At 35.2% G+C, this 24,826-nt stretch overlaps 1 protein-coding gene across 6 annotated transcripts in view; it reads right to left on the reverse strand.

Annotated features, from left to right (window-relative positions):
- CENPE (centromere protein E) overlaps window positions 1–24,826 on the reverse strand; it is a 94,018-nt gene that overhangs the window by 27,932 nt on the left and 41,260 nt on the right. For 2 of the 6 annotated variants that reach the window (XM_008955348.4, XM_024928658.4), the window contains 16 exons: window positions 19,986–20,189; window positions 18,156–18,314; window positions 16,056–16,346; window positions 15,782–15,937; window positions 14,285–14,575; window positions 12,758–13,036; window positions 12,451–12,609; window positions 11,980–12,264; window positions 11,265–11,552; window positions 10,191–10,349; window positions 8,695–8,853; window positions 7,759–8,049; window positions 7,204–7,362; window positions 5,296–5,397; window positions 3,085–3,303; window positions 641–838 (listed from right to left, as the gene is read on the reverse strand). In XM_008955348.4, the coding sequence (XP_008953596.4) occupies window positions 641–838; window positions 3,085–3,303; window positions 5,296–5,397; window positions 7,204–7,362; window positions 7,759–8,049; window positions 8,695–8,853; window positions 10,191–10,349; window positions 11,265–11,552; window positions 11,980–12,264; window positions 12,451–12,609; window positions 12,758–13,036; window positions 14,285–14,575; window positions 15,782–15,937; window positions 16,056–16,346; window positions 18,156–18,314; window positions 19,986–20,189 (3,399 nt within the window). Of the gene's footprint in view, window positions 1–640; window positions 839–3,084; window positions 3,304–5,295; window positions 5,398–6,736; window positions 7,028–7,203; window positions 7,363–7,758; window positions 8,050–8,694; window positions 8,854–10,190; window positions 10,350–11,264; window positions 11,553–11,979; window positions 12,265–12,450; window positions 12,610–12,757; window positions 13,037–14,284; window positions 14,576–15,781; window positions 15,938–16,055; window positions 16,347–18,155; window positions 18,315–19,985; window positions 20,190–24,826 lie in introns of all 6 variants that reach the window. The other 4 variants (XM_003829965.5, XM_008955346.4, XM_055111680.2 and 1 more) reach the window with 4 other exon arrangements.

Below are 24,826 nucleotides of genomic sequence, written 5' to 3' on the forward strand. Positions count from 1 at the left end.
AAGTAAACTAAGAAATATAATTGTAAGTTAAAACTTTACTCTAGTTATTTGCATAATATAATTTTGGCAGTATACATGATGTAACAGACTGTACCTATTAGAATTAAAGCTTGTCAAAATGACAAATTTGTGACTAATTGCTACAATACCTGAAGTGCATCTTAATTTTTATTTTTTGAGATGGTCTCACTATGTTGCCCAGGCTGATCTTGAACCCCTGGAGTCAAGTGATCCTCCTGCCTGAGCCTATTAAGTAGCTGGAATTATAGGCATGCCACTGGGGCTGGCTTCATGAAGTGCTTCTAAATGTAGCTTTTCAGTACATATAGCAGACCTTACATACATGTTGGGAATTGGATGCCGGCCTCACATAGATGAATGCAAGTAACACATTCCATGTGGAGTTGTTGTAATAAAGAGGTTTCTGACTCCCAGCATAGACATAAGTTTTCCTGTATCTATTGAGGTCTGAAGGGAGGCTAGTCCATTATTTGCCAGTCTTTATGTCTGGCCAGGTATCACTCTGCAACGTATTTTTAATTTCTGGTAAATGAAAATAGCTCTAAGCACATGAAAAAGTACCTTTCTACTTGATAAAAAGGCTTAAAATCTAATTAAATCCATTTAAAATAAATTATACCTCAATATGTAGATCCATATTCTGGTTCAATTTGAGATCCCTTAATTCTCTGGATGGTACATCACAATCTTGTTGAAGGTGCTGTATTTTAATTAGCAATTCCTTTTGCTTTTCCACTTCACCAATAAAATCCATTTCAAATTTATTGATGGATTCATGTTGTTCTTCTTTTATTTTTGTAACATAGCTTAACACATACTTGCAGAAAAAAATTAAACAAATTGGTAAATGAAAATTTTGTCACATGTAGAGAAAGTTTTCATCCTTGAGACTACGAGGTAGGATGACATCTCTTATTTACCTATATCCTCTCACAAGTGAGGAAAAGGGAAAGAGCTTCTCTCTATCCCCAGTTTTTTCCTCTTAGTATCTTAGGAGAATAACTAACTCCCAGACCTATAATTCCTTATTTCTGACTTCTTACCAGATATACTTCTTGGATGTCTTACAAGTACTTCAAATTCAACATGTTTAAAATGTAACATGATCCCTTTCTCTACAAGTCCTCCTTTTTCTATTGCCCAGTTTTTGGCTAATTACATTACCAATCACCCAGGTTTCCCAGTTAAACTCATGAGACTCATTTTCAACATCCTCTCCTGCCAACGCTGATTGGGTAACCAAAAAGATGATGTTACATGCCTCAAGACTTCCTTGTCGGCCAGACATGGTGGCTCATGCCTGTAATCCCAGCACTTTGGGAGGCTGACGTGGGCGGATCACAAGGTCAGGAGTTCGAGACCATCCTGGCTAACACAGTGAAACCCTGTCTCTACTAAAAATACAAAAAATTAGCTGGGCGTGGTGGCAGGCGCCTGTAGTCCCAGCTACTTGGAAGGCTGAGGCAGGAGAATGGCGTGAACCCGGGAGGCGGAGCTTGCAGTGAGCCGAGATTGCACCACTGCACTCCAGCCTGGGCAACAGAGCAAGACTCCGTCTCAAAAAAAAAAAAAAAAAAAAAAAAAGACTTCCTTGTCAAGCATATTTAGATATTTGGCTTCAAGAGACAATAATTTCAATGCCAAATGTCACATGGACTTCATGAATAATTCTAGATGTCTGATTACCAGGATTTGTGGAAGAATTACCAGGGCCTGAAGGGCAATCCACCCAGGTAGGGCAGATACCAGCTTACTTATTCCTCAACTTCCACCATTCCTTAACCTCTTATAATCTGGTCTCTTCCTTAACTACCCAGTTGAAACTGTTCTGACAATGATCACTAATGAGTTCTATTATCACCACATTGAGAGAATATCTTCAGTCCATATTCTGACTCTCTGAAGTATTTGCCACTCATAACTTCATCTTTGACATACTCTTCTCCACTGATTTGGGTAGCAGTACTTTTGCTAGGTTCTCTCCTGTATCTTTGACTTTTCCAACCTTGAACCCATGTGTTGCTCCCTTTTCTGCTACTGCCTCTTAGACATTTATCTTTTCCAGAGTTCTGTTTTTATCCCAAGGCTCTTAGTCTTCATTATGCTTTCTGGATGATCTTACAAATGTATTATCTATCACCTATATGCTGATCAGTCTCAAATCTTAGTTCTTATTTTTCTCCTGCCAAACCTCAAACTCAAATCTAAATGTCTACTTGGTTTCTCTTCTTGGATGTTCCATCATAGGTATTTCAGCCCCCAAACATCTCAAATTAAACAATCTCCTGCCTCATCTACCTTGTTTCTCTTTCTTTTTTATTTTTGAATCTCTGTTAATGGTACCACTATCGACAAACCTGACTAAGCTCAAATCCAAGAACTCCATCTAAACTTCTCTCCCTTATGTCCACTATCAATTATGTTGACCTACTATTTTAAGCTGCTAAATATTTCTTTAATCTCGTTTGTCCTCTCCAGCCCTATGAAACCCTCCCTAGTAGTACAGTCACATATAATATCTCATCTGGACCACTGTAACTGCCTCTTATTGCTTTCTGCTACTAGGCTTATCTCCCTCAAACTCATTTCTTCTGTATTCTTTAGTTTAGTACCTAAGTGGTAATCAGATCCTGTTAACACCACCACTTAAAACAATAGTCTAATGATTCCCCATCTACAAAAAGAACTCCAAGCTTTGTTATTGAGTCTGGCTTCTACTACAGTTTCATCTTCTGTAATTTTATTTAGTACATCATATAACTTGCATACACTTCTATCATTGCACTTAATACTTGTTTATATGTCTGTCTCACCCCAGACTATGAGATCTTTGAGATGTTAACTCACATCTGCCTCCTGAACATCCTGACATAATGTCTAGGCCCACAGGCAGAGTTCAGGTGTTGCTGATATCCTACATATTACTATGCTCAGACCCACATAATCTTTAATTTGGTAGTAAGAATACTAAATAGCAAATATGCCGGCACCTGAAGCAGGACTTAAATACATTGATGTTTATAACTGAAATATTTAAAAGGATATTACTAAAAAAGATGGTACCTTCAGTTTCTTCATGATTCTGTGGAATTCCATGGAGCATCTCTGGTTTGCAGTAAAAAGTTTTTCAATGTGTTTGGTTTGTAAATAGGGAAGTGAGAGGTTTGCTTTAACTCTCATTGAAAGCTCTTTTTGGATTTCAATTTCCTTCTCCAAGTCAAGAGACAATCTATTCAAGCACTCATAATGATCATCCATCTCTGAGTATCTCTTCAAAAGCTCCTAAAGGAAATGAGAATTCACTCAATTTATAACAATTCATTCTAATATCACAATAAGTAGTTACAACTCTAGAATTGTAACAAAACTTATGCTTTAACATTTTCTGTAGGAGAGAAATAAAGACCTTTGTGTCTAAAAACAAAAGGAAACTCTTGTTGTCATTTTGGATAACAGAAATAATAGATAATTATTACGGCAATTTAAAAAATTTAAGCAAATATAACAAAGAAAGCCAGGACCAACCATTCTTAACATTTTGATGCATTTTCTTTTAGTTTTTTGAATATCCATGATATGAATCAACATTGACAAAGTCTGATGAGAAATTTGAGTAAATTCAATTAAGTATGTATTGTAGTTCATGGTTGAGTGCTGGTTTATGTTTATAGTAGGCAGTCTGAGTTAGCAGATAAAACAAGTGATTAAGAATCAAACCACCTATTTGTCAGCTTGGTATAGATACTTCACACAATCCTACTATCTACCTACAATCTGTTTTCTAACCCTTTGTCAGAGGTAGAGTTCAGGTTCCAGCTCTGCCACTTCTTGACTGCGGAAGTCACTGAGCCATTTTCACAACAACAGGAAGACTACAATAATTACCACAAAGTTTTCTGGGGTCAAGTAAAATATATGATCTATACCTATATACCTATGTAATCTATAAAACAGACACAGTCATTTAACTTGAAGGAGACAAAATTATGTTTATAAACATGTTTCTATACCCAAGTTTTGAACTAAGTCAGATACAAGTCTGACTTAGTTTAAAATTCTGATTCTAACAATTTACTAGCTGTGTAACCTTGGGCAACTGCCAAACTTCCTTTCTGAGGAAAGGCAGTTTCCTTGTTTATGAATGGAGCAATAAAGCCTATATCATGAGGTAAAGCACCCAGTATGGTACCTGGCATACAGTAGACATGCAATAAATCTGGACCCATACACTCAAGTGACTTGAGGCTATGCAGGTGACACACTGGTCAGAGCACAGGTAGAGAAACATGTAAAATTCAAGTTACTGTAATCATGTAGTAGGTAACATGTTTAGTTCAGGCTGCTAAACAATAAAACAAGGGCGTTCTCACAAGAATGAGCCCTTTATTTTTAATAATTTAAGAAAAGCTAGATGTTAATCAATCTGGAATGTTGGAGAGGGGATTCCTGTTTTTGGTTTTAGGATGAATCAACTACGGTATACAGCAGCATATTGAACACTGACTTATGTCAGGAATGTGCTAAATGATGTAGTCATAAACAAAACAAAAATGTCCTTAGAGATCTTGCATTCCAACAGGTGTGACTGTAAATCCTGTTGGCTTTCCCTTCAATGTATATTCAGAATCTCAACACTTCTCACTACCTCTATTGCTCCCTCTCTGGGCCAGGCCAGGATGATCTCTGCCTAGGTGATTGAAATCAGTCTTTATAATGGTCTTCCTGCTTCCACTCTATTTTCAATATAACAATTAAGAGTCATCCCTTTAAAATGTTAAGTCAGATTATGTTTCTCTTGCGGTAAAAATTCCCCAATGGATCTCCACCTCACTTAATAAAACTCAGTCTTTTTTCGTGTCCCACAGCTTGCCTCTTCCCTGTTAACTCTCTGATCTCATTCATTAGCAGCTTGCCCTCTTTTCGATATTCCTTGAACCACCACAGAGTCTTCTGCCTCAGGAACTTTGTACTTGCTGTTCCCTTTGCCTATAATGGTCTTTTCAGACATCTGTATGGCCTGACCCTTTACCTCGTTCAGGTATTTGCTCAAGTATCACTTTTCTGGTGAGGACTTAAATTCACAAGCTCCCATTGTTGTTTGTGTATGTGTGTATATATGCATTATACCCACACACCTGTACTAGATTACAATGTTTAGAAAAATACTGAGCACTATGTATTTACTCCAGAGGTTCCTTCAATCCCACTTCAGGTTTCAGTAAGCCTTTGGAAGACAACCAATAATCATTTGTAGTTTTAACAGGGGGTACTTACTTTTATTCTAGAGCACTTTTCTCTCAGGCTTTCCGTAAGGTGCTGTTGTCCATCACTTAGTAACCTTTTTTCAGGTTTTACTTGGTGGTTCTGTCGGTCCTGCTTTGGTAAAAAGAAAATAAACAGGGCTTTTTCATGACTATATTCACATATAATGTCTAATCGCACACTTCTAAATTACATGACATTTCAATAATGGAATTAAATATTATACTTGTCACTCAAAAGCAATGTTAAAATGATCAGAAAATGAATAATAGTATCAGTAAGTTTTATAGGGAGTGACCTTAACTCATTGGTAAAAAAGTAGAAAAATCATGTAATTTTTGGAGACAGGATTTGCTTTTCATAGCTACAAATTAGGTTTTAGGGCCAGGCATGGTAGCCCACGCCTGTAATCCTAGCACTTTAGGAGGTCGAGGCAGGAGGATCACTTGAGCTCAGGAGCTCGAAACCACCCTCGGCAACATAGCGAGACCCTGTCTCTATAAAAATAAATAAATAAATAAATAAACAACCAGGAAAACAAATAAATTAGATTTTAATTTCTGATTCCTACTCTTCCAAATCTCTGCATTATTCACTTGTAGTTTTAACAGTGGCACTTGCTTTTATCCTAATGCACTTTATTGGCACCAACCAAATATACTGGCAAAACCACCTGTACTGTCTATGGTGTTTCAAACCCTAGTCATATATTCTTCCCAGCACCTTGGAAAAGTTCATATCCTGTGTACATTTTGCATTTCTGATTAAAAAGTATAAAGTGAAACAAAAACATTTTCTCCCACTTATCTTGTTCACTACAGTACCTAGAAGAATATTTGTTGAATGAATTAAATCTCTCTATAAATTTAGTTCAGGCCCACATAAAGAAATATGAGAATAAAAAAGATTTTTACAGATTTTAATAAACTTATTTGTCTGAACTTTGTTACTTTCAAAAAGAGGATTTAATTAGATATTTTAAGATATATGATTCTGAATATCTATAAATAGTCATACCAGAGGAACTTAATTTTTATATTTATCTTGCCTTTTTTCCTTTTAACTTCACCAATAAGAGCCCAACTCTAGAACTCCAGCATGTATAGGTAGAGAAATGGGAATATTTGCTCTCTTACAAATCTAATCCTTCAAATATTTCTCCATTTAGAATAATGCTATCTCTTGATTAAAAAAAACTTTAAAATGTTATATTAAGGGAAATAGACTGCTTTAACACAGTTTATAAAAATAAAGAATTAAATGTTATTTTCTGAAAATATTTTTGCTTCTTTTAAAACTGTTTTCTATTGTGTAAAAATTAGAGTAACCATTTCCCACTGTCCTTTACTGTTCATAGGAATTTCCAGAGAAAGAAATAAAAACATTGTAATTCTTTTCAAAAAAGCTCAATTCTTATTAATAGTTACTACACAAGGGAAGATTCTGAACTCACTCTAGCTATCATTTCCCTTAAGGTTGCTATGAATTGGTCCCTTTCCATTTTGAGAGATTCTTTTATCCTCCTTAGCTCATCTCTTTCTTTAGCTACAATTCTTATTTCTTCAAGGCTTTCATGAAGTTTCTTAGTCAACTGGAAGTTATCCATTCTCACACTTTGCATAGATAAGTTTTGGGCCTCAAATTGCTTCTTCAACTGTTCCATTTCATTAATTTTTTTATGACTCATATTGACATCTTCTTTCACTCTAAGCAGTTGAAGTTCTTTTTTCTGAAGTTCTTGGATCTTGAGATAATTGTAAAACAAGTTAGAATGTAAGCAGTTTCTTCAAGGAAGGCAAATAGTGTCTACTTGTGTTCTATATGCACATATCTATCTACATATCTGTATCTATATCTTTTTAATTCCACAAATAATTTTGGGCACAGTTACTTCCAAAAGAAGAACAAAACAACACATACCTTTTTCTGTAATTCATCTTTTGATTTATCTAAATCCTTTTGAATGTCTGAAATTTGAATTGTCTTTTCTGAAATTTTTTCTCTAAGTTTATCAGCAGTTTCTTTGTGTTCTTTTGATAGCATACGAGCAGTTTTTAGTTCCTGCTGTATTTCCAGATCCTTTATGGTTAGAAGAAATCAAGAAATGTAATGATATAAAGGCACATTACCTTTACTTAATGATTGAGTTTAAACAAAATCTTAAAAACTATACACTCACAGTTAAAAACAACCATTATACAACCTCCTAAATTAGAAGAGTAAAGTAAAATTTTCTGCTGGTAGCCTCACCCATAGCCTTCTCCTTTCACACCACTTGGACATCTTTCTAAATCAATATCACATAAAGAATACCCCATTCTTATGCTTAGTTTTCCATTATACAGATAGTGCCTTATTGGTGGACACTTAGATTGTTTCTAGGTTTTAGTCACCAGACACAACGCTGCAGTGAACACTGTATTTTTGCCCAAATATGTGAATATAATGGTAGGGTAAAGAGAGAACACAACTCACTCTAGCTTTGGTTTCTTGCAGGCTTTCCTTGAGTTGGTCTCTCTCCAGTTTGAGTGTCTCTTCTACTCTTCTTAGATTATCTCTTTCTTTCATTACAGATTTCATTTCTTCAAGGTTTTCATGAAGTTTCTGAGCCAAATTTAAATTCTCCATTTCTAATTTACTCAGAGTTAAGCTTTGGTCTTTTATTTGTTTCTTTAGTTGCTCCATTTCAGACACTTTTTTCTGTGTCTCATTGACATCTTTTTTTAACTTAAAAAGTTGATGTTCATTTGCCTTAAGTTCTTGAATCTTAAGATAATCATAAAATAATATGTTAGGTAGCTTTTTAGGGACAGATAAATAATAGTTTCTAAATTGATTAAGACAACTGTCTACCCATGTTACTCTCACTGATATCCTGCACAATTCCACACAGAATTTTACTTTCTTTTGAGGTATAACATATATAAAGCATGCTCATCTTCAATGTATAACTTAATTATTCTTGACACAGGTATAAATCTATGAAACTACAACCCAGATTAAAACAGAGAATATTTCTAGCACTTCATAAAGTTTCTGTGTGCTCCTTCCTAGAGACAGCCACTATTCTGACCTTTATCATCCTGGTTCAGTTTTGCCTGCTTTTGAACTTATATATCACAATGTATGTATCCATTTTCCTGCTGATGGACATTTGAGTTTTCAGTTTTTTGTTATTTTGAATAAGGCTGCTATAAATATTCTTGTGTCTTTTTACAGAAGTATGTACGTACTCTTTTCTCTTAAGTACATACCCAAGAAGCGGAAATGTTGGGCCTCAGGCAGGCTACGTCCAGCATTAGTAAATACTGCCAAGGTGTTTTCCAGTGTGGTTGAACCATTTTATATCCCCAACAATTTTAGGCACAAACAAATCAGATATCCAATCAAACAATCCCCCCATAAAAATACCTTTTCTTGTAATTTAGCATTTGAATTTTCTAAATCTTTTTGCATATTTGATATTTTATCTGTCTTCTCAGAAACAATTCCTCTGAGTTTGTCAATAGTTTCCTGCTGCTCTTTCAGATGCATGTGAGCAATTCTTAGTTCCTCTTGTATTTTCAGATCCTTTATCATTAGAGAAATTTTAAAAACAGTGACATATCTTAATATTAGTTTTTAAAAAATAAAGTGATATATTTTCTTAGTAAAAATAATAACACTGTTACTCTATATCTTTGTTGTTGTTTTTAAGGTACAGGCTTTCTCTTCCCTGTCCTCCTCTCTTCACACTCTACTTCTGCTTTCCAGAGGCAAACACATTACACATATATTACTTTTTTTAAGTGTTGCATGGTATTTCGACATATTGTTCATATTTACTGTTTCCTTCTGAGGAACATTTAGATTGTTTCAGATTTTTAATTAAAATCACTACAATAAATAACCTATGGCATATGTATACGTTGTGTTTGTATATACACACACACTCCTTTAACAGTATATATGTAGGCTAAAGTCCATAAGGAAAATGCTAATTGCAGACTTGAACTTTTCAAGAACAGTACCAAATTATCTGCTTAAAAGGCTGTATCATTTCATTCTTGCCAACAGTAGTACTTGGTTCAAAGAAGGGTTCATTGCTGTAAGAACACAATACATTGAATTGCCAGGGAGAGGAATGAGCTTACTTTAGCTTCTATTTCTCTAAGGCCTTCCCTAAGTTGGTCTTGCTCCATTTTAAAGATTTCCTCTACTCCTCTTAGGCCATCATTTTCCTTAGTAACAAATCTTACATCCTGAAGGTTTTCATGAAGCTTCTGAGTCAATCTTAATTTCTGCGTTTCCACACTTTCCAGAGTTACATTCCAGGCCTCTAACTGCTTCTTTAACTGACCTGTTTGATACATAGTTTCCCTAAGATCATTTTTTACTTTAAGAAGTTGAGGCTGGGCCTGGTGGCTCATGCCTGTAATCCCAGCACTTTGGGAGGCCGAGGCGGGTGGATCATGAGGTCAGGCGATCAAGACCACCCTGGTCAACATGGTGAAACCCCCTCTCTACTAAAAATACAAAAATTAGTTGGGTGTGATGACATGCATCTGTAATCCTAGCTACTTGGGAGACTTGAGGCAGGAGAATCGCTTGAACCCGGGAGGCAGAGATTGTAGTGAGCCGAGATCATGCCGTTGCACTCTAGGCGACAGAGCAAGACTACGTCTCAAAAAAAAAAAAAAAAAAAAAAGAAGTTGATGTTCTTTCTCCTGAAGTTCTTGGATCTTGAGATAATCATACAATAAGTTAGGATTATCAGTAGATATAAAAAGATCAATGATAGTTTCTAAATTGAGTAGGCAAGTAAGTCTTCACTTGCCTTCAATTTTAGGTTAATTCATATCTTGTTTCATTACACAAAAAGTTCGATTCAAACTCTCAGTAACTGAGATAACTTAAAAATAAAATACCTGTGCTTTTAAGGCATCATTTGAGTGTTCTAAGTCCTTTTGCATATTTGATATTTCATTTGTTTTCTCTGAAACAATCCCTCTTAGTTTATCAATAGTTTCTTGGTGCTCCTTCAGATGCATGTGAACAATTTTTAGCTCCTCTTGTTTTTCTAGGTCCTTTATCAGTAGAAAAATAAAAATAATACATTGAGAGTAGTACCATCCACACGCTATAGAAAGGTATAGGGCAGGAGGTAAAAATCTTCCACCCTCTTCAGAGGCCTCCTAGTTCTCACCCTCTAAGCTACTTTTAGATGTCAACACATTCTAGATACACTATTCCTGAACTTACCCTGTTCCCTAACAGGACACTTCACCCTTCAAATCAGCACTATAGCTCTACCACACTTTTTATTTGTGGCATAGAATTCCATGACGTGAATGTGCTGCACTTATTTAACCAGTCCCTTACCAATGGATGGTTAGAATTTTCCCTGTTTTTGTTTGTGTTATTTCATTATTGCAACTTGTTGCAAAGAATATCCTACAAATATCTTTATACAGTTGTGCAAATGTGTGGAGGATAGTTACAACTGGACTTGTGGATCAACGAATAAACCTTTCGAAAAATTTGGAAGGTATTTCCAAATATACCCTCACCAACTTTCCTCAATATTGGACCAATTTTATCTTATTTTTTTATTTTTTATTTTATTTTATTTTTTGAGATGGGGTCTTGCTCTGTCACCCAGGCTGGAGTGCAGTGGTGCGATCTTGGCTCACTGCAACCTCTGCCTCCTGGGTTCACGCCATTCTCCTGCCTCAGCCTCCCGAGTAGCTGGGACTATAGGCGCCCACCACCACGCCTGCCTAATTTTTTATGTTTTTAGTAGAGATGGCGTTTCACCATGTTAGCCAGGATCTCCTGACCTCGTGATCTGCCTGCCCTGGCCTCCCAAAGTGCTGGGATTACTGGCTTGAGCCACCGTGCCCGGCCTGGACCAATTTTATACTCCCACCAACCCTATGGCAGATTTTTCTCTTAGGACTCAATGTCATAGTTACTAGAGGTGTAGAGAGATGGTAACTCACTCTAGTTATAGTTTCTCTAAGGTTTTCCTTGAGCTGGTCTCTCTCTACTTTGAGAGTCTCCTCCACACTCCTAAGGTCATCTCTTTCTTTTGTTACAGATCTCATTTCTTCAAGGTTTTCATGTAGTATCTGAGTCAACCTTATATTCTCTGTTTCTATGTTTTCCAGGTTTAACTTCTGGGTCTCAAATTGCTCCTTCAAGTGGTCTATTTCACACATTTTTTCCTGAGTCTCATTGACAGCTGTCATCTTAAGAAACTGATATTCTTTTTCTTGAGATTCTTTCATCTGAGAAAATTATAAAGTAAGTTACAACACAGGCAGAATTTTTTTAGGAAAAGGAAGAATTGTTCCTAAAATAAGGCAATCATTTTTACATTGTAATCTAATGTATGTACTACTTTCTTTCATAAGGGATATGAGTAACAATAATTAGATGTCATTTTCCAATTTAACAAGTCCCACTTTTTCCTGTAATTCACAATCAGAATTTCCTAAATCCCAATGAATATTTGCTACTTGAGCTGTCTTCTCTGAAATATTCTGTCTACTAACAGTTTATTGGTACTCAGTTGAATATGAGCAGTTTTTGATTCCTCTTTTATTTCCGGTCCCTTTATGATTAGAGGAAAATAAATAAAACTTAACATGAACACCGTCATTATCACCTTAACACTATTTCTGTATCCAAAAAAAAAATAAGATGGGAACTTACTTCAGCTACAATTTCTTTAGTGTTTTCTTTCAGTTGGTCTCTCTCTATCTGAAGGGCCTCCTGTACTCTTTTCATTTCCTCTTTTTCCTTAATCATAATTTGTATTTCTTCTTGACTTTCTTGAAGTCTGTTGGTCAACTCGAGCATCTTACTTTCTATACTTTGTAGTGCTGAATGCTTGACTTTGCGATGCTCCTTGAATTGTTTCAGTTCATTCACTTTTTCCTGAACCTCACTAATTTGTTTTATATTAAGTTGTTCCTCTTTCTCATAAATCTCTTGGATCTTAAACATAATTATAAAATAAGTTAATAGTCATAAAAATATGTAAACACACACACACACACACAACTTAAGAGGAAAAGGTTGCTTCCCAAAACAATTAAGCATGCCAAATAGTAGTCTTCATAATTCAGTTAGCTACTCCAAACCCACCCATTTCCTCCCACTGTTTCTTCATCCCCAATTTACCTTGTTCTGTAATTTATCATTGATTGCTTCTAACTGCTTTTGAATGGTTGATATTTCAGTTTCCTTCTCTGAAAGATTCACTCTTAACTCATTAATAGTTTCCTCTTGTTCTTTCAGGCAACAATGAGCAACTTTAAGTTCCTCTTCAGTTTCCAGGTGCTTTATTATTAGAGGAAATTCCAATAAATTTATAGAAACATTATAACTATTATGTTGTAATTAACTCCCCTTTCCAAATATTTAGGGTTTATAATAATATTTGGTTACAAAATATTTTTTAAAAACATGGTGAAAAGATGAAACCTACTTTAGCTACAATTTCTTTTATGTTTTCTTTGAGCTGGTCACTTTCAGATTGAAGAACTTCTTGCAGCCTCTGTAGGTCATCTTTCTCCTTAGCTACAGATTTCATTTCATCATGACTTTCTTGAAGTCTTTTGGACAATCCGAGCATTTCTATTTCTATCCTTAGTAGTGCTGAATCTTTGGGTTTGAATTGCTCCATCTCACTCACGATTTTGGTAGTTTCATTGTGTTTTTCTTTCATATTTAAGGACTGTTCTTGTTTGCTTTGAGACTCCTGGATCTTAAGAGAATCATAAAACAGTACAGTTGATATCCAGAGATATTGTGTTTTAGGGGAAAATAAATCAGGATGCTTTCTAAAACAATTAAGGCAGGATTCAATGCCTCATTTACAGAGCAATCTCTCCATTCTCCCACTCTTCCATTATTCAGGCATTTAATGCTTTTTAAAAATTGAGGTCTCACTGTGTTGTCAGCATCTCATTCGAGGCTGGAGACAAAATGATGAGACTTACAGGATCTCTCTCTTTTTGAGACTTATACTTCAAAGACAAAGATAGATATGATGTTGAATCTTACCAAATAGAGATGCTGGCTTCTCCTACAGCCCAAGTGTCAAATATAATCTATTGTGAATGATAGGAAGGGATTCCTAGAGGAGAAAGCTTTAACTGAGATCTGAAGGATGAGAGCATTAGTTAGGCAAAAAGGAGTATGGAGGTACTGCAGGTAGAGAGACCTGAGAATCTGAAAGCCATGAGCTGAGGAAGAGAGTTGCTGGAGAACAAAGAATAGGAAGAAGAATGAATTGAAATAAGACCGGCAAGATCTGCACCTAGGGCCTCATAGGCCACATAAAGGATCCTGGTCTTTATTTAAAAAGTAGCAATAAGATATTAAAAGAATGTAAGAAAGGATCACTTAGGCTTAGTATAGAAACTGGATTAGATAAGTCTAAGAATGAGTGTGGGAAGACCAGTTAGGAGGCTACTGCAGATAGCCAGGGAAAGAAATGATGTTGACTTGGATTAGGGTGGTGGCAGTATGGAGAGATAAGCAGGATGACTTTTAAAATACACACTCAAATCAATAAGATTTGGTGACTGGATTACAGAATAAGCAGAGAAGGAGGCATATTAGTAGGGATAGCTCCCAGATTTCTGACTAAAACAATGAGAAAGCACAGTAGTGCTTTATGAAACATTAAAGGAACAGGTTTAAAAAAGAAAATAAAACAATCTCATATTTGGTTTTACCCTTTCTTGTAATTTAGAATTATTTTTTCTAAATTATTTTTTGAATATTTAAGAAAACAGTTCTTTTCTCTGAAACATCTTCTCTCTGTTTCAATACCTTCTTGGTATTCAAGAGCAATTTTTAATTGTTCTGTTTCTGGTCATTTCATGATTAAGAGACATTAAAAAAACTGGTAACATAATTATAATACAAACATTATAACTATAACACAAACACAAGCCTTGATTCTTATAAGACACTTGTTAAAATGGGAGGAAAATATGAAACTTACTTTAGCCAAAGTTTCTCTAATGTGTTCTTTCAGCTGGTCATGTTTAACTTCAAGGGCTTCTTTAATCGTTTTAAGGTTGTCTCTTTCCTTGGTTAGAGATTTTATCTCTTCCTGACTTTCTTGAAATTTTTCATTCAACCTGAGCCTTTCCATTTCTATTCTTGCCAGTGTTGTTGAGTCCTTGGTTGTGGACTGTTCTGTTAATAACTCCAGTTCATTCATTGTTTCCTGAGTCTCACTGACTTCTTTCACATTAGGAAGTAACTCTTGTTCCTCATGAAGCACTGGGATCTTAGGACATTCATAAAATACCAAGGTTACTATCAGGAGATTATGATCATAATTTTTTTTTTTTTTTTTTGAGACGGCATCTCACTGTTGCCCAGGTGGGAGTGCAGTGGCGCAATCTCAGTTCACTGCAACCTCTGCCTCCTGGGTTCAAGAGATTCTCCTGTCTCAGTCTCCTGAGTAGCTGGGATTACAGGTGTGTGCTACCATGCCTGGCTAATTTTTGTATTTTTAGTAGAGACGGGGTTTCACCATGTTGGCCAGGCTGGTCTCAAACTCCTGACCTCAGGTGATCTGCCTGCCTTGGCCTCCCAAAGTGCTGGGATTACAGGTGTGAGCCACCGCATCCCGCTGGCTATTATCATAAATTTTTAAAGGGAAAAGATCAGGATACTTTTCACAGCAAGGAAAGTCATCTTGAACCCTCAGGCCTACCTTGGATCACAAACTGCTCGTTATTCATTTTCCCTCAATTCCTGCTAAAGCTATTCATGACTTTTCCGGGTCATATTCTGTCATACTTGTCTTTCTTTCTAGCTTAGACCCAAAGTGAACCAATTATACTTTGCTAGCAGTCTGTTTCATACTTCTTATTTCTCCACTAGTTTCCAAAATGCTATAAGAGAAAAACCATAGCTGAGCAAACTATATCCCAATAAATGTATGATCTCCATTTTCAGATGGGCTCCAATGCTATGTCTCAATTTTTCTATGTGTATAGATTGATTTCTCTTTCCATGATAAATTAGTGTTACCATGTAATTTTGCATATTTCTGCATTTACCATATTGGAATTAAGGGATTTTCTTTCTAGTTTATAATGGGGGGAAAGAACAATGTCTTATTTATATCTACAGTCTCAATGTCTGGCATGGAGTAGGCTTTTAATATAGGTTGGCCCAGTAATCCCAGTGTTTCACTTTCTCCATAGCATTTACCACTATTTAATGTTTTCTTGTTCATTTGATTGCTTATTTATCAGCTACTTTCTTTCACTACAAATGGATCAGAGGGATTTTAGGGGTTTTGTCCACCTTGTTCTCATTGCATTTCTATAACCTAGGAGTGTGCCTGCCACATTAGACACTCGACAAATACTTACCCAGTCAATTAACGAACCACATCCTAGCTACTTCTTACTGCTTATCTTTCCTTCAAAGGAGAAAGGAAGGAAGAAGTGACAAAGGATGAAAGGAATAAAAGACATACCTCTTCTTGTAATTTGGTATGGGATTTTTCTAAGTCCTGAGTATTTACTATTTGAGCTGTCTTCTCAGATATGCTTCTTCTTAGTTCATCAATAGTTTCTTGGTGTTCTTTTAGGTGAATATGAGCAATTTTTAGTTCTTCTTTGGTTTGTAGGCCCTTGGCGAGTGAAATTTAAAGAATATTGTAACATTCTTCCAACATTGCTCCCCTCTTTCCAAGTGGCTCAGATTTTAAAAGAAACACTTAATAGATGAAGGAAAAGGGTATAACTTACTGTAGCTTCAATTTCTCTTACATATCCTCTGAGTTGGTCTCTCTCTGTTTCAAATGACTCCTGTAATTCCTTTAGAACTTTTCTTTCTTTGGTTATAGATTTCACTTCCTCATAATTTTCATTAAGTTTCTGAGCCAACTCAAGCCTCTCTGTTTCCATATGTTCCAATGTCAATTCTTTGTTCTTTAATTCATTCTTTAAATTCTCCATTTCATTAATCTTTTTCTGCATCTCACTCATCTCTTCTTGTACATTAAGAAGCTGTTGCTGTTTTTCTTGGAGTTGCTGGCTCTTAAAATGCACAATTTTTATAATTACCATTTTACTTATATTCTCAAAATTCTTACACAAAATCATTAACAGCCTTGCCTCCTATCAGCATATAAATAGGTAAGTAGCATTAAAAGTAAATGAAACTCACAGGCATAAATGTCTGCAGTGGGTTGAATATTGTCCCACCCAAAATTCATGTCTCCCAGGAACCTCAGAATGTGAACTTATTTGGAAATAGAGTCTTTGCAGATGTAATTGGATTAGGATTGAGACGTGATCCTACTGGAGTAGGTCTTCATTCCAATGAGTGTATTTATAAGAGACATAAAAGCACATAGAGAGGCACAGAGAAGGAGGTCATGTGAAGCAGTTACAAGCCAAGGAATACGAAGGGTAGCTGGGAGACACTGGAAGCTAGGAAGAAGTAAGGAATGATTCTTCCTTAGAGCCTTCAGAGGGAATATGGTATTGCTGACACTTAAATTTGGACTTCTAGGACTCAGAACTGTGACAGAATATGTCTCTATTGTAAGCCATCAAGTTTACAGCAATTTGCTATGGCAGCCCTAGGAAACTGATACAGGCTGATTAAGGAGATAAACTGATTAAAGAGATAAGGGGAAGATGAGATAAAGTAAAAAAGCAAAGAGACTAATTAAATATACAAATACAGCTACCAAATAACTATAATTCCTCATCCTCTTAAAAACTTTTGGAGAATTTATTTTCACTTCCAATAAGATGCTTATGGGTGGCTCCTCCAAATACTGAGACATTAACCTTCACAGGCTGTTGATTTTACCATTTTTATAGGAGTATGAAACAGACATAAGGTTTTTGTAAACTCAATTAGGTGAGATAGTGAAAGGGATCAGAATTAAAAGAAAACACATATTAAGAAAAAAACAGGCTGGGCATGATGGCTCACACCTGTAATCCTAGCACTTTGGGAGGCTGAGGCAGGAAGACTGCTTGAGCCCAGGAGTTTGAGACCAGCCTGGGCAACATAGTGAGACCTCGTTTCTACCAAAAATACAACAATTAGCTGGGTGTTGTGGCACAGCTAATTTAGTCTCAGCTACTCGGGAGGCTGAAGTGGGAGGACTGCCTGAACCCAGGGGGGGTTGAGGCTACAGTGAGCTGTGATCATGCCACTGCACTCCAGCCTGGGTGACAGAGTGAGACCCTGTCTCAAAAAAAAAAAGAGGAAAGAAAAAAGAAAAAATATTCCACAGAATAATAACAGAACCGTACTATATTATCTATTATGCAAGTGGCACTGCCCTTAGCTTATATAGAAAGATCTCTATGGGTGCATTTTAGAATCTCTTGGGAACTACAGCTGTTACAGGGGTCTTAGCTCTTACACAAATATCCCAATAACACCTAGCTTCTATATAAGAAATGATTCGGGAAACTGCAAACATCTAAGAGATGGTAATAGTGATAAATCTTACATTTCAAAATGACTAATGCATCTCTGCAAGGAAAGAATCTTTGTTTTGTTGGCTAATATATCTCAAGTGCCCAGAACAGTGCGTGGCCCATGACAGTGCTCAATAAATATTTGATGAATGAATACATCATATGATTTGTTTAAATGATACAAAGCCCTCTCTCACCTAAAGACTCTGGAATAATATAATCCTCATAAGGTATGTTAGTTTAGATCTCAGTGTAAGTTGAAATCATCTAAAATACTAGCATTGAAATATGTTCATTTGGATGGTATGTGCTATTTCTGGATTTAGGTCTACAGAAATAAAAATTACCAAAAAAAAAGTTTAGTTAGAAAAAATGGCCAGGGAAATAACTTTAAAAATTCACCTTTTCCTTTAGTTTTTCTTCGACTTCTGCCAGTCTGTCACAGGTCCTAGAAAGCTCTTCTTCTTTCTTTATGGCATGGTTCTTTTCTTGTGCAACTATCTGTTGTTGCTTTTTAAGTTCATCTCCAAGAAGTCTTAACTCTTCCTGGTTTTCAATGGTCTAGAAAGAAAAAAAAAAGTTGAGATTAAAGTAAATATTAGCTAACATTTATGAAATCAGGTAAAACATCAGCATTTCTCTCAGTCTGCAAATGAAGAAATCAGGGAAAACTATATAGGAAAAGACAAATTTCAAAAAAGAAAGTCCTTAATTTAATAATATAAGATGCCAAGAATCTGCTTTTTATACTGTTTCTTTACTGCTCAATTTACATTCCTACCATGAGAATTAGAATTGGATTTAACATTCTATCATGAGAGCTTAGCTTATTTCTACCTTTAAGCCAAAAGAGACTTTTTCTGAGCTATCACTGAGTAATAATGAGACTATAGCTATAGTTTTTTCAAACACTGGGATGGCTTTGGTTTTAGCACCGATCACTGCCAGCGAGCTCAAAATGGCAGCCACCCTCTGCTAGCATGACTTGGGCTGATCCTGGTTATTAGGCTCACACAGTGACATTCTCACGTATCAAGACCACAAAAACATAACAAGCCAGAGACTGAGAAGAAAATACCGTTGTTTGTTTGTGTGCTTATTTACATTCTGCTCTTTTGATGAAGGAGACAATCCCCAAAACTTATAAAATTAAAACAATACAAATGGTCGCATTCTACTATGATCCACAGTGAACTTCTCCAAATATTTATTTAAACTTATACACATTATATCACCCCTAAACATAGAAAACCTAAGTGTGAAAATATTGGCAGACATCAACAACAAACAATTAAAAATAAAATTTAAAAATTATGGCAGCAAAAAAAAAGAGAAACATTTAGGAACAAATTTAATAAAATATTAAAAGACCTATACACTGAAAATCTACAACATACCTCTTTGAGAACAGACAAATTACAGAAGAAGATATACAATGGTCTAGAAGCACAAGAAAAAATGTTCAACATCTTTAGTCATTAGGGAAAGGCAAATTAAAACAACAGTCTGCACACCCATTAGAATGGCTAAAATTAAAAGCACCAATAAATATGAAGTGTTGGTGAAGAAGGATGTTTGAGCCACCAGAATTCTCTTAATTTGCTAATGGGAATGTAAAATGATATAATTACTTTGGAAATCAGTCTAGCAAATTCTCATCAAGTTAAACATATTCTTCCCTGTGACACAGCAATTCCATTTAGATATTTACCTTAAGTAAATAAAGATATGTAAATAAAAAGAGTTGTACAAGAATGTTTACAGTACTTTTATTCAAAATAGCCAAATACTGAACGGAACCCAAATTTCCATCAATAGGAAAAAGAATAAAAAAATTATGGCGTATTAATACAATGAACTATTCCTTGGCAGTAAAAGGGAGTGTAGAAAGTCAAACATAAGAGACTACATACTGTATGATTCTATTTGTATAAAGCTCTAGAAGAGACAAATGATTTAAGGTGAACATATCAGGACTGATAATCTGGCGGGGAGGAGGTGATGAGGGTCTGTGATAGGGGTGTGAGGAAACTTTCTGGGGGTGATGGAAACATCTTCTATCTTGACTAGGGTGAAGAGGAAATGGGTAGAGACATTTGTTAAAAGTCGTCAGACCATACACTTCCACCAGATACATTTATTGTATATAAATTATACCTCAATAAAGTTGATAAAAATCTGAAACAAATGAAGACAAAAAGGTAATGCCAAGTATACAGTGCTAAATCCTACCATTTCAATATTTTCCTTTAGGTCAGTCTTCAATTGTTCCTTTTCTGCTATAACACTCTCTAACATTTGTTGGAGTTCATTTTTCTCCTGTATTAAAGAAAATATCTTCCTTTGTTGCTTAATTATCTCATTATCCTTAACATCTGCAGTTAGTGTTTGGGTATTTTTAGCTTCCAAATCCTGTTTTTTATCTATGCCAACCATCTAAAACATAAACACATTACAGAAGAATTTCTTAAGTAGTTAACAACAACTTAAAAAAATAATAAAAATAGCCAACACATCTATTAGGTGCCAGGTACTATTCTCATATCTTAACACATTTAATCTTGACAGTAACTTTATGAGGTAGGTATTACCATAATCTTCATTTGACAGATGAGGAAACTGAACTGGAGAGAGGTAAAGTCACTTGCCCAAGGTCACTCAGAGGTTTAGCTAGGTTTTGAATCCAAGTGATCTGGCTCCAAAGTTTGTGCTCTTATGTCTGTTCACTAATCAGAACAATATGGACAACTATAAATATTAATAATTGTCTTCACGTATGATAGGTTAACATGATTCTGCATGTTTACTTATTTCAATGACATTAATACATTAATTAAAGGATATCTGCCTTTAGTTTGTACATATCTTCCATAAATATTTTCCAAGTTTCATTCTAGTAGTAGTTTGTTTATTTACTACTAAAGGAGTAAGCAATCTTGAACTCTATCACTTTATCTATTTCCTCCTAAAAGCTGGGAATCATTCCCTGTCTCCCACTCCCTGCAAATCTTTATTTTCAGAGGCAGCCCTACTTACAAAAGGCTGGAGTTTTATTATATGTAGGGGGCTAAATAATTTTGATAGAGATCTATTTCGTAAGGGTGAAATTCATCTTTTCTTAATATATGTATATTTTATATACTGCTTAAGAAAAATGTTATATAAATTCATTTATTCATAAATAAGTCACGACCAAATGTAACCTAATACGTGAACTTATTGGTAAAGGGAGACGGAGACTGAAATTACTATTGCTGGTACAAATTTAGGGTATTATTATATAACATTACACTAGTTCAGCAAACAGCTCCATATTGCCTTACACAGGTATTTAAAAGTTTTTATAATAATCTATAATCACATTAGAAAACAATAGAAAAACAAAGAATAAAAATCATCCACTGTCACCAACTTCACACAACAAACTATTAGAATTCTGGTAAATTTACTTCTGGAGTTTTTTCCATTAAAGGTTTTTTTTTTGTTTTTTTTTTTTTAAACATAGCTATTATAATGAATTTATATGTGTGATTCTTTTTAGTTTTTATCTTTTCCACTTAGATCATATGTATTTTCACATGCTGTTATGTAACCTACAAATAATTTTTAGTAGCTGCTTGATTCTCTAGAGTAGATATAAACTGTACTTTATTTAGCAACCCCCTTATTGTTGGCAATATGCATGAGCTTCTAGAAGATAACGGTGAACACAGAGCTAACTACATGAGAAATTAAGGTAGGGAACACATAGTCTTTTGGGACTAGTCTGTTAGATATTATAATTCAGAATCTCCTATCTTTCAAATACAAAGCAGATTGAGACAAAATTTTCTGTAATGATAGCCAAGGTTTATTTCAAATCTGAACTCAGCCTAGAAGGTACTTCAACTACCACAGTTATGAATAAAATCTAATAGATCTAATTATTAAATAAAAAATTATTAGAACATGTGAAAAAGGAAAAAAAAATTGTCCTTTATATAAGAATAAGCTTACTAATCATAAAATATTTTTGTTGAGATACATTAAAAATACTGCATTTCCAGAAACAGACACATCAAGTAGGACTAAAAATGAGCATTCCAAGGAGATTCATGATAGACCTGCTAGTGCAGCTCTCTGGTGCCTAGATGAACAGGGGAGCACCTGGAAATCCCCATTTCCACTCTTTTATTCCCATGGCAGATTCCAGCATGAGCATGATACAAGACCAAATTGATCTCAGCCTTCCATCCCAGACTTTAGGATCCCTGATGAACAGAATGGCCTCAGAAAAGCCCCAGCTACATCCTTTTATCAACATGGATAAATGACTCCTGCATATACTTGGTAACATAGGATCTTAGCTGTTCCCAGTGAATATAACTCTACTCTTCCCTTCATCTTCTATTGTCTCTATAACTGCATTTTGGATTTGTTTAAAACAGTTATTGATTGCCATATATTATTGTCAAAAGTCTACTAAAAAAACTTTCCCATCATAAAAGTGGAAGTTATTATTTCTTTCTTTTTTTTTAGACAGGGTCTCACTCTGTCGCCCAGGCTGGAGTGCTGCAGCATGATCTGGGCTCACTGCAGCCTCAACCTTCCTGGGCTCAGGTGATCCTCCTACCTCAGCCTCCTGAGTGGCTGAGACTACAGGTGCGTTGCTACCACACCTGGCTAATTTTTGTATTTTTTTGTAGAGACAAGGTTTCACCATGTTGCCCAGGTCGGTCTTGAACTCCTGGACTCAAGCAATCTGCCCACCTTGGCCTTTGAAAGTGCTAGGATTACAGGCATAAGCCATTGTGTTGAGGGTAAATTTCAAATTGAGGTCAAATGCCTTTGGCCTATGGTTATTCCAAATTATAAATAAGCTGAGAACATAAGATACAGAAAAAGTGAGAGAGAACTAAAGCATAAGGAGATGGAAATAAAAAAAAAGTTCCATTTTCCAAGGCAGTATTTTGCCCTGGAGTAAATGGAGGAAAATGCAGCTCATTTTATAGAAGTAATATATAAATGTACAGATATTTATTTATATCAATTGGATCTTACTGAATTATTTTGAAATGTGTATTTGCTTTTATTTAATAATGTATTCTGTTAAAAATGCATGACTGTACAACATCAGTTGCATTTCTGTACACTAACAATGAATGATCCAAAGAAGAAATTAAGGCAATTTTATGTATAATAGCATCAAAAAAGAACAAAATACTAAGAATAAACTTAACCAAGGAGGTGAAAGACTTATCTGCTGAAAACTGTAAATGTTGCTGAGAAGAAATTAAAGAAGACACAAATGGTAAGACATCCCGTGTTCATGGATTAGAAGACAATATTTTTAAGACATCAATACTACCGAACAATCTACCGTTTAATGTAATCCCTATCAAAATCCCAATGGTGTCTTTTGCAGAATTAGAAAAATCTACCCTAAGATTAACATAGAATCTTAAAGGGCCCCAAATAGGGAAAAGAATCTTGAAAAAGAAGAACAAAGTTGGAGGTCTTGTACTTCCTGATTTCAAAACTTATAAAGCTACAGTAATCAAAAGAATGTGGTGCTAGCATAAAGACAGACATATAAACCATTGGAACAGAATAGAAAGACCAGAAATTAATGCTTGTGTATATGGTCACGGTATCTTCAACAAGGATGCCAAGACTACTCAATGGGGACAGGATGATCTTTTCAAAAAATGGTGTTGGGAAAACAATAGCCACACACAAAAGAACGAAGTTGTACCCTGACCTTACACTATATATACAAATAAATGCAAAATGGATTACAGGCCTAAACGTAAGAGCGAAAATTACAAAACTCTTAGAAGAAAACATAAGGGAATAGATTCATGATAAGGGTCTTGGCAATGATTTCTTGGATATGACACCAAAACACAGGCAACAAGAGTAAAAATAAATAAACTTGACTACATTGAAATTAAAAACTTCTGTGTATCAAAGGATACAATCAACAGAGTAAAAAGACAGCTGATGGAATGGGAGGAAATTTTTGCAATATTGCATATAACTGATAAAGGGGTAATATTCAGAAGTATAAAGAACTCCTACAACTCAATGACAAAAATCAAACAACCCAATATAAAAATGGGAAAAGACTTAAATAGACATTTCTGCAAGGAAGATAAACAAATGGCCAAAAAGCACACGAAGACGTTCAACATCACTAATCATTAGGAAAATGCAACTCAAAACCACGATGAGATACTGCCTCACATCCATTAGGATGGCTACTATCAAAAAAAAAACAAAAACAGAAAATAGTGTGTTGGCAAAGGTGCATATAAACCAGAACACTTATGTCCTGTTGGTGGGAATTAAAATGGTGCAGCTGTTATGGAAAACATTATGGTGCTTTCTCAAAAAATTAAAAATAGAATTACCATATAACCTAGCAATTCCACTTCTGGATATATATATCCAAAATAACTGAAAGCAGGGTTTTGAAGAGATATTTGTTCACCCACATTCATAGGAGCTTTATTCACAACAGCCAATAATGGGTAGAAGCAACCCAAGTGTCCATGATGGATGCATAGATAAGCAAACTGTGGCATATACATATAATGGAAATTCACTCACAAAAAGGAAGGAAATTCTAACACATGCTACAACATGGATGAAGACATTATGCAAAATGAGACAGGTCAGTCACAAAAGATAAATACTGCATGATTCCACTTATATGAGGTACTCAGAGTAGTCAAATTCATAAAGACAGAAAAAAAATGGTGGTAGCCAGGGTCTGTGAGAAGGAAAACTGGGGAGCTGTTGCTCAATGGGTATAGTTTTGGTTTTGCAAGATGAAAAAATTCTGGAAATTGGTTGTATCACAATGTGAATGAATTTTACACTAGTGAAGTATATACTTAAAATGGTTAAGGTGGTAAATTTTATGTTATGTGTATTTACTACCAATTTAAAAAATATATACTACTATATACTATTCCAAGCTATATATTTACAAAAGATTATTTCATCTGTCTCCTATTGAATATTTTAAAATTCTAGCAGTAAATACTCTGGATAAAATAATATGAACTATAATAAAAATGAGACATGTT

Source organism: Pan paniscus, chromosome 3 (genome assembly GCF_029289425.2).
Source record: "Pan paniscus chromosome 3, NHGRI_mPanPan1-v2.0_pri, whole genome shotgun sequence".
In the NCBI taxonomy this organism is placed as follows: Eukaryota; Metazoa; Chordata; class Mammalia; order Primates; family Hominidae; genus Pan; species Pan paniscus.